Consider the following 10195-nt stretch of genomic DNA (forward strand, 5'->3'; position numbering starts at 1 on the left):
TCCTTGTTGCTACTTCCCTTGTGAGAACAATGGAGTGTGTGAGAGATTTGGCCTTGAAAGCTACCGGTGTGACTGCACCCGCACTGGCTTCCATGGGGAGAACTGCACTGTTCGTAAGTCGGCTCAACTTTAATTCCATTTCCCCCCCTGTGCCCGTCCCATTTGTCCAATGCATTGTAGCTGGAACTATCCTTTTATATGAGCCTGGTAAACCATCCGCTCATGTGAACTCACATTTTGTTTCGTTCTGCGGGACCGCGTGGCCTCCTCCAGTCCGGGCGGGGCCAGCGCTTTTAGAAATGACAAAGTGCACGGGCCAATCAGGGACCTGCCTCGTATTTGGCATCGTAGCCAATCGGGGACGCCGCTGGAATCAATAATGGCTGCCTGCCCTCATGGCTCTCTGGCTCGCGAAGCAACAAGCAGTAATGTCAACATTTGTCGGGTTTACAGTAAACAGCCGTAAGTGCAGTTATTGTAGAAATAGACCCGATAGCAACAATTAAAGAAGAACAGGAGGATGTACTAGCGGCGTTTCTCGGGAGAAAAGACGTTTACGCTGTTTGGATTTGGATTTGACTGGATCCGATGCTGATTGGCTGAAGGACTGGATTTGGAAATGACTGTGGACTGCTTGGAGTCCAGACTGAAGCAGAATGTGAGATCAGGAATCAGGATGGTTTTAACCAGCCTACCTTTATTATTAGGGTGACAACCTGTGGTAGAACCTGGATTGAATGTTGGAGGGGAAGGGGGTATGGTGAATTGACATGTTTGGGCGCCCACCCACCACATCAAATGAATAAAGATCTAAGTGCAAAGGTCAGAGCCATAATCCCTCGTCGTATTCAACAGCTATTTATCTTTGCCCAGCGAGCCAGGAAGGAGTTGATCATTTTGACTCATAATTTTCCTGAAAGCCAATCGGTTGGATAATCATTTGATTCAGTGCAGTCCAGTTAAGGATTACACCACACATGATGTACTCCTCCTCTCAGTTGTCCATTATTGAATTGTAAAAGTAAATAAATCCTGAAACAAGTAAAAACTCAGCAATGAGATGAGATTACCTCCCCCCCCTTCCCCTTTTCTTTTAAACAAAGAAAATAGATCGATGCTGTTTGGACCATCCATTCCAGAAACCATAACCATAGAATAATACATGAGCTTTTAAAAAGCCAAGCTACAGATTTGCTCACAGTTTTATGGCATCAATGGTGAAAGAGTAGCAGTATATTTTCCTTTGTGGCTAAACAAACAACACTCAAGCAGCCATTTTGGCCTGTTCATTTTTGGCCTGTTTCCCCCCCCCAGATTCCTAAAATATATAAGAAATCCCCCCGACAGCTTTGTTGTTCATGGTAGAATGAACATTGTGCAGCTTTTTGATCTCAGATCCTAGTAAGGTTGTGTTAGTCGGTCCTCAAATGTATCGTAACATCTAACCTTGTTTTTTTTACCACCTCCGAAGTAGAGGGTAGATTTATCTCCCTGCATTTAGTGCAAGTGGAAGGGGAGTTCATTTTGTTAGCTGCAGATAAAATTATGAATTTCAGAAGCATGCCTAAAAAAGGAAACAAAAGGAAGTATAGCTAGCAAGAAGATAAGGGGACTGTTGCCTTTTCTATTTTGGCTTGCTTTAGGCTAACTTTCACACCCAGGGTTCAAATATCAGACTTAAAGGGATACTGCAGATTTTTTGATGTGGGGTTGTATGAGGTAGGCCCTACTTGCATACAGTCAGTGTACTACATGCAGTAGAATGCAACCGGTGCGCTCCCAGTTTGGAGAGATGGAGAGTAGAGCTGTCTGCTGAGTGTGAATGGGGTCAAGCAAAATGTATATAGCCATGTGCAGCTGGAACCTCACTTCTTCTTCTACATCTTCTCATAGCTCAAGCACCTGGCTCCAGTGCAGATTTCAGCTAAAAACAGGGTGTAAATGACACATTTTCAAGTCAATTTGGCATCGCAGGGCTTGTGGAGAATTACACCAGGTGAGCAGTATGGAAGCATTTTATGTATTTTCTTTCTGTTGTTTTTACGGCTTTGCTCATGACCCCATTCACCCTCAGCAGACAGCTACTTGCCTGACTTGCCCGGCTCAGCCGGCTGCCTTCTACCGCATGTATTGTACACTGACTGTCGGCAAGTACCTCATAACAACCGAAATAAAAAAATTCTAACTATCCCTTTAAAGCTTTTTCGTAATGTCCAAACATTTTCTTTTTCATCTAACTTTAAATGTATATATACTCTCTCTGTGTCTGTATAGCGGAGTTCTGGACCAGGATTGGCCTCATGCTGAAACCAAGTCCTGACACGGTCCACTACATCCTCACTCACTTCCACTGGGTCTGGAACAAGATCAACAACTGTTTCCTGAGAGGCACACTCATGAAATTGATCCTCACATGTAGGTGGCAGAGGCTGGGACCAAAACACTGTTGTTTTACATGGTAGAAGGACGAGGACACACGCATGAACACAAATCCACTATTTGTTTTTCGTGCAAATTTAGTATTCATGTTAAATTTATTTACTCAACATTGAGAAAAGTGTGTGATCAGTGCATTGCTAGAACCAACTGAGATTCTCCTCCCACAGCGAGATCCGACCTTATTCCAAGCCCTCCGACCTACAACACCAAATATAATTACCTCAACTGGGAGGCCTACTACAACCACACCTACTACACCCGGATCCTGCCCCCCATACCTAAAGACTGTCCTCTGCCCATGGGAACTAAAGGTGAGAGTCTGTCCAGTGGCCTTTGACCCACATACACAGGGTTCCCACGCAGGTCTGGAAAAGTATAAAAATTTAATTTGATCATTTCTTGTATAGTTTGCGAATTTGAAACAAAAAAGCTTGTTGTCGACCTACTTGAGTTTAGGTCCAAAAACAACAATAGCGAGTAGACTCAAGAGTCAAGTTCAGCTTAGGTGCAGGGCAAAGGATCAACATTGAAAAAGGAATGTCCTTTTAGAATGAACGTGTTTCAGCTAACAGCCTTCATCAGTGACGCTTCATCAACGCTGATGAACGCTGTTGGCTGAAACGTGTTCGTTGTGTCTGCTTGTACATTAAACTCTAAAAGGACATTCTAGAGCGCTGGCCTTTTTTCCTTTTTCGACCTACTTTGAGTTCACAGTTTTTGTTGATGTGAAGAATAATGTTCAGATAGAGAGATGCTCTTATTACTCAGCCACTGTCTGCATTATATAAAAAATACCCACCAAAATCAAAAAACATAATAGGGTCTCTGAAAAATATTTTAAAATGGAAAGCGTGTCGGAACCCTGCCAATCAGATCAACATATTCTGATATTTGTGGCTGTGAAGAACAAGCTTCATCTATACAGTGCTATGACCTAGTGGGGGCAAGACGCCTATCTGCGTAAATCTGAACACCGGACAAAATCTTCAAAACAAATCAAGGTTTGGGAAAAGTATGGAATTTTGAAAATGTTGAACCCTGCATACAACACAAACGCACGACTCCGCTCCGGAGGCGTGACGACGTGGAGCTGACACGGTTCTGTCTCTGCAGGAAAGCGTGTTCTCCCAGATCCCAAAGTGTTGGCTCAGCGGTGTTTTAGGAGGAGGACATTTAGACCGGACCCCCAGGGAAGCAGTCTGATGTTTGCCTTCATGGCCCAGCACTTCACCCACCAGTTCTTCAAGACCGACTATGCACGTGGACCGTCCTTTACCAAGGCTCTAGGACATGGGGTGAGATGGATCATGCAGTTGGGTGCACAACAGTATCCTAAAACCAGAGTCTGATTCCAGCAATAGGCTGTAGAAAAATCTGAAAAGACATGGAATCATTGGTCTCGTTCATAATTTGGTGATTGTAGATGGGTGTCATTTACTTTCTTTCACCTTAATTTACTTTAATGATGGACAGACATGTACCCCCCCCCCCAAAAAAAACAAACAAACAAACAAACAAACAAACAAACAAACAAACAAAAACAAAACAAAACTGTCTGTTTTTCTCTGTCCCATCCAGGTAGATGCTTCGAATATCTATGGAGATAACCTCATGCGACAGCTCCAGCTCCGACTTCATACAGACGGGAAGATGAAATACCAGGTATAGCTTTTTTAAATGCCAAGTAGCCATCAATTCGTAACATGGTGGATGAGAATTGAGTCTTGAAGAGATTGAAATGACTTCCAACAAGCTGGCTTTGTTTTTTAATGTTCGTTAAGCACACTCAAATCTATCTCCTGATATGGTATGATCTTTCATAACACCCAAATACTGTCTGGTGCATCTACCGCAACTGTTCTGGCAACACAATCTGAATGTTCCAGATGGTAGTGATAAAGCAAGACTTGATTATGTCTATAGCCGCAGTAGAAGCACTGATAGCATGTTCTTCTACTTTTAACTTGCTTCAAACATCCTCAAATCATCTTGATCTGGATCTAAAAGCCACTCTGCTTGATGGTGTGTGTTTTTGAATTTCGCAACAAGTCACAACAAAGCGGCCTCTGGCAAGACTTTATTGTGTTTACGGAATTTGAAAAAAGACTCAAAAATGCCACATCATCTGAATCGGAAAAACAAAACATTATTGAGTGATAGATAAATATATATCTCTTTTTTTAATAATGTAATTATATTTGGCCCATTATACTTTTTTTTTTTACCAATTCCCTGCTAGGGTGGCCCGGTCGTTGCTCCAAATTCTCTGCCGATCAGGGGAGAGTTGTAGTAGCACAAGCTTCCTCCGATACATGTGCAGTCCATTCTTTTCACCTGTCAGTGAGGAGTGTCACAGGCAGGACATAGCACATGGGAAGATCACGCGATTCCCCCCAGTTCCCCTCCCCCTGAACAGGTACTCCTACTGACTAGTCTCTTAAATCAGATGCGTTAGCTCCCGCAATTTGCAAATGCTTCCGCCTACCCGTCTGTACTTCGAATTCATAGAGGAGAAAGTTGTCAAAACGGAAATAAGGCGGGACATCCGCTGAAGGCGGGCCCATCCGCTAATTTCTCCAATCACCTGCATCGGTTTTGTTTACATGTGTCGTGATTGGTCGAATACCATCGAACTTCCTCCTGTCTGAAGCGCTTGTTTTTTTTCCCTTTGGAAGGTGACAACTTCCTCTGGTCAAATGTTAATAGGCTATTCGAAGATTGTGAAAGAGATAGACTGGCTTGAGAGACTACCTTCTGACCAGAGGAGGCACTGGTGCACCGACCTTAATCCGGCTTCCCACCCGCAGACACGGCCAATTGTGCCTGTATGGACGCCCGACCAAGCCGGAGGTAACACGGGGGCTCAACCCTGTGACCCTCGTGTTGCTAGGCAGGAAATCTACCACTGCACTACCCGGACTCCCCAAATTATCTGTTGTATCTCATAACCTCACCGAAACCCTCCAAATACTTCCCTCACATTTGAATAACTGTGTTTGTGCGTCCGCAGCTAATACATGGTGAGGTGTTCCCCCCGAGTGTAGTTGATGTCCCCATAGCCATGAACTATTCCAATGAGACACCCATGGAGAAACGTCTGGCCCTGGGTCACGAGCTGTTTGGCGCTGTGCCGGGCCTCGCCATGTACTCCACCATATGGCTGAGGGAGCACAACCGAGTCTGTGACCTCCTGAAGGACGAGCATCCCACCTGGGACGACGAGCAGCTCTTCCAGACCACCAGACTCATCATCATTGGTGAGGATGGAGTTTTCTTTTGTTTTTAAGCATACATTTGTTTGAAATGTCTTAATAATGAACATCCGGGGTCGTCCGGGTAGTGTAGCGGTGGATTCCCTGCCTACCAACACGAGGGTCGCAGGTTCGCACCCCCGTGTTGTAGCTGTACACACCCTGTACTTTCACTGAGTACTCATTGTTCTCATTCTGAATTTCATTAAATCTGTTCTGTTTGATTTCATTTCGATTTGGATGTTATCTTCTTTAAAAGGTCAGTTTAATGAGTGACATCACCTGATGACTGTGACAGTATTCAAACAACCACAGAGTGAGCCATCTATCTATCTATGTATGCGTTTCCCCAGGGGAGATCATCCAGATCATAATCGAAGAGTACGTGCAGCAGCTTAGCGGCTATCATCTGCATCTGAAGTTTGACCCGACCCTCCTCTTTGACGCGCAGTTCCAGTACAGCAACCGCATCGCCCTGGAGTTCGCCCAGCTCTACCACTGGCACCCACTCATGCCCGACAGCTTCCTCATCGACGGAGATGAAATCCACTACCCCCAGTTTCTTTACAACACCTCCATCCTCACAGAATACGGGGTGGAGAAACTGGTGGATGCCTTCTCTCGTCAGCCCGCAGGACAGGTAGTACAGGACAGGTGTTATGCCCAATTCTGCATCCCCGGCAAGAATAGCATATTTTGGGCTGTTTTAACTTTTAAAAAAAAACAGCAAATTTGCAAATCTCGGCAAGTACCAACTGTCGAGATTTGCATCCCCCTAATTTTAAGCACCAAAGTCGGCCTCCATAAGCAGGGAGAGAACCCCAGTCCTGGAGGTCACCTCTACCCAGATTTTAAGCACCAAAGTGAGCCACCATGAGCCAGGAGAGACCCCCAAGCATGGAAGTCACCTCTACGCATCCCCCTATTTTTAAGCAACAAAGTCGGCCTCCATGGGGCAGGACAGACCCCCCAGTCCTGGAGGTCACCACTAGCCGGATTTTAAGAACCAAAGTCGGCCTCCGGGACCCAGGGGAGTCCCCCACCCTCCAGCTCACTTCTACCCCGATTTAAGTCAAAACAGCTCAAAATAGGGTGAAATAACGTTCATAACATAGACATCAGATCATTTCACATCATTGATGAACACGCACAAAGACGATTACCATATCATTTATAAATTATATTATTATATCATTTTGACACAGTATGTTGCCGTATCATTACATCATTACAATGTGCTCCTGCAATTCTCAGCGGGGATGCAGAATCTGGTGTTAGTGGTATTGGCTACAATCTGGGTTCTGTGGTTATTGTTTAAGGTTAGGTTAGTTTAAATGTACTGTAAAATTAAGAGACTAAACACAGAAAGATAGAAAAGAGGACATAAAATCAACAGTAAAACCATAGCATGTCTTAAAAAATGTCTACATTGTCTACTCTACATCTATTACAATAAGGAAATAGATATATTATAGGAAGTGCTGTTGAGGAAGTTGAGGTTGACCAGAAAGACTGCATCTATCTCGATACTGCATCTATGGAGTGGAGAAGATGTAGTAGATTACACATTACAGCTTCATGGTGAACTTTCATATTGAATTAGTCCAAATTAACAAATTGTACTATAGGAGGATCTGCCTTGACTGATTGCCTTCTTTCCTTTTGTTGCATACTGTCCATTTTACGTATGTCATCTTTGATGATACATATTCAAACTACTCTGAATCAGAAACTCTCTCAGACCACAGTGAAGGTCAAACCACTCACATGACACTTTTTCATGACCAACAAACCACTTTGCTCTTGTTCCCACATCAAAGTGAACTTGCCTTTACAGTTCAGTCACTTCCTAGAGAGAAATAGGCTGAGATGCTGGAAGATGACATCTCTCAGCCTCATGCAGCATGTAGCCTGGTGTTTGTCTAAGCCACCTGGATGATAGCATTATTGAACAGTTTATCAGAATAAAACTGGGACTAACGTTTTTCTGTCTCTCAGATCGGGGGTGGTAGAAATTCTCACCCAGAACTGCTAATGGTGACGGACTTCGCCCTCAAAGCGTCCAGAGCAGCGCGTATTCAGCCCTACAATCAATACAGGAAGAAGTTTAACCTCAAGCCCTACACCTCTTTCTCTGAATTCACTGGTGAGCGGGACCGAGCTTATAAATATAATTTGCTTTTTTTACAGAGCCGGGTTGAGAATTCAAGGAGAAACCCCTTTGCATCCTCACCTGAGGACTTCTTAGCTAACTTCTGAAATGTTATTCTGTTAGTGATGCTGCATGAACACTTTGAAACCACACAAAGTCCTCTATGTTGCACCATAGGACTCCAGGAGATGTTTAGTGGCGACCAGCAGCTCTATAAGGTTGTATGTTCCACCCTTTAGCAGGCACAGTTTTTGCCCTAGGAGGCTGGAATTTGGCATGGAGGTCAAGTGTGCATGTGTGAAGGTGTGTGTTTGTGTTCATGCCAATCAGCTAAAAGGGGGCACATTTTGAAACGCAGGGTGACAGAGGCAGGGTAGGCTGGGCTGCCCCTGCCATCCTGCATTTGGGAAATTCGCATATGTGGTCGCAGCTATTGCGAATTCATGCTTGTTCCTCTTCTCATTGTTTCTTCTTCATCCTTTCTTTAAGGGACAGATGGTTTACTCATCCTGCAACCTAGTTTAACATCTTCCTTGCCATCTCATACTGTAGGCGCTGATTTGCAGTTTGGCAGCACACGCCATATTAATTGTTCTTCATATTTTAAAGAGTGACTTTGTTTGTGACTCATCACATCATGTGACTCATCACATCATGTGACTAGTCCCTATTAAAAGTCATTAGTAGACTAGTTCTAAGTTTTCATCTTCTCTCATGTTTGTCTTTTCCAAACAGATGACGAGGAGATGGCCAGAGATTTAGAGGAGCTCTACGGTGATATTGACGCCTTGGAGTTTTACTCTGGCCTGTTTCTGGAGAAGCCTCGCCCTGACTGCATATTTGGCGAGGGCGTGGTGGAGATGGGTGCTCCCTTCTCCCTGAAAGGCCTGATGGCAAACCCCATCTGCTCCCCTCAGTACTGGAAGCCCAGCACCTTTGGAGGAGAGACGGGCTTCAACATAATCCAAACGGCCACTCTGGAGAAGCTGGTGTGCCAAAACACCAAGTGGTGTCCATTGGTGAGCTTCCACGTTCCACGCAACGAGGAGGAGGCGAGGACAAGGAAACCATCCACTGAACTTTAATGATTGTTGGCCCCAGTGATCTGTGATTTTACTCATGTTATTGTAGGATTTCTCGCTATTTGTTTTCCTGTGAGACAGCATTTAAAATGGGATCCTAAATTATGATGACAGAAATATTTGCTATTTCATTGGTTGACAAAACAGATTTCATTACAGCACACATTCACATACTCAAATATGAGGTTGATTGAATTGAAAAATGGTTGAGATTCTTGGTGGTTTGTAAAGTGCCATAGAACCACCTGCCCGCCCACTCAGACATACATCATCCGGAACATGAGCTGCCGGTGTTAAACAACAGCCGTTTTTCCAATAATGCGGATCCTATACTAGGGTCTCAGATGGTCATGATCCGCACTCGCGGGAGTGCGCATAAGGCGGCTAATTGTTTCTAAACATGCAGGCCGACCGGCTAGCTGCTGGTTATAATCCGGATTTCACTGCATGTTTAGAAGGGGTTTAGGACAACCACCAGGCACACCCCGCCTCATGCATACTGTCGTTCTACCACGTGGTGGTTTGTTGTAAATTAAATGAAATAAGTAAAAAGAAATCAATTCTGCTTAGTTGAGTGCTGAATGTTTTCACAAAAGAATAATTTGCTTATCGAACCCTAACCCTTATCGGCGCGGCCTGGGGTCCTCCAGGCTAGAGCGAGGTGCTCGACGCAGGTAAATGACGTGCAGCGCACAGGCCCTCTTGAGGCGTCCTTGAGGCATCCCTTCAGCCTCTGGATTGCCTTTGTCATGAGGGGGGTCTGGTGAGACGAAGGAGGAGCACGGCCGGGAGAAACCCACAGAGCCTAGATCCTCCATGCACCGAAGGGCCAATACTGCGGCGTAGCACTAGCTCTATTGCAGCGGATTGGGTTCTCTTTTACCCCTCCCGCGGGCAACGTTGCAGATAGAGTAGGAAGGCTGATCCGTAGCGGCTTCTGGGACGTGAGTCGGGGTCTTAATTGGCCTCGGCTGGGTCTACTGGGCGAGGGTGTATGATGTTGACAGACCCGAAACACCTTACGACCCCAGATAACATCACTGATGACACGTCCTAGCGCATGCGGCAGTAGTGTATTTGAGAATGTAGAATCCTGGCTTGCCTCTGGCCAGTGACACTTAGGAAAGACTAGGTGACAACCAAGTATAGTTTGGTGACGAGCTGGAGAGACAGTTGACGGCCGGAGAGACGGCAACCCGGTACGGGATGGGATTAGCACCCCATCTTGGCTCTCTCGTGAGGGAGAAATCCACAAACGCTACGGATTAGCC

The 10195-nt window shown here is 45.1% G+C and overlaps 1 protein-coding gene across 1 annotated transcript; it reads left to right on the forward strand.

Annotated features, from left to right (window-relative positions):
* LOC310783893 (prostaglandin G/H synthase 1-like) lies at nucleotides 1–8927 on the forward strand (the record flags this gene model as incomplete). Its single annotated transcript, XM_083644809.1, has 9 exons — nucleotides 1–113; nucleotides 2275–2415; nucleotides 2607–2750; nucleotides 3553–3734; nucleotides 4018–4101; nucleotides 5450–5696; nucleotides 6044–6330; nucleotides 7689–7836; nucleotides 8578–8927. The coding sequence occupies exons 2-9, from the start codon at nucleotides 2301–2303 to the stop codon at nucleotides 8925–8927; spliced, it is 1557 nt and encodes a 518-aa protein (XP_083500935.1). The 5' UTR covers nucleotides 1–113; nucleotides 2275–2300.
* Nucleotides 8928–10195: the final 1268 nt, after the last annotated feature.

The sequence above is a fragment of the Poromitra crassiceps genome (genome assembly GCF_964638095.1).
Source record: "Poromitra crassiceps genome assembly, chromosome: 10".
Classification (NCBI taxonomy): Eukaryota; Metazoa; Chordata; class Actinopteri; order Beryciformes; family Melamphaidae; genus Poromitra; species Poromitra crassiceps.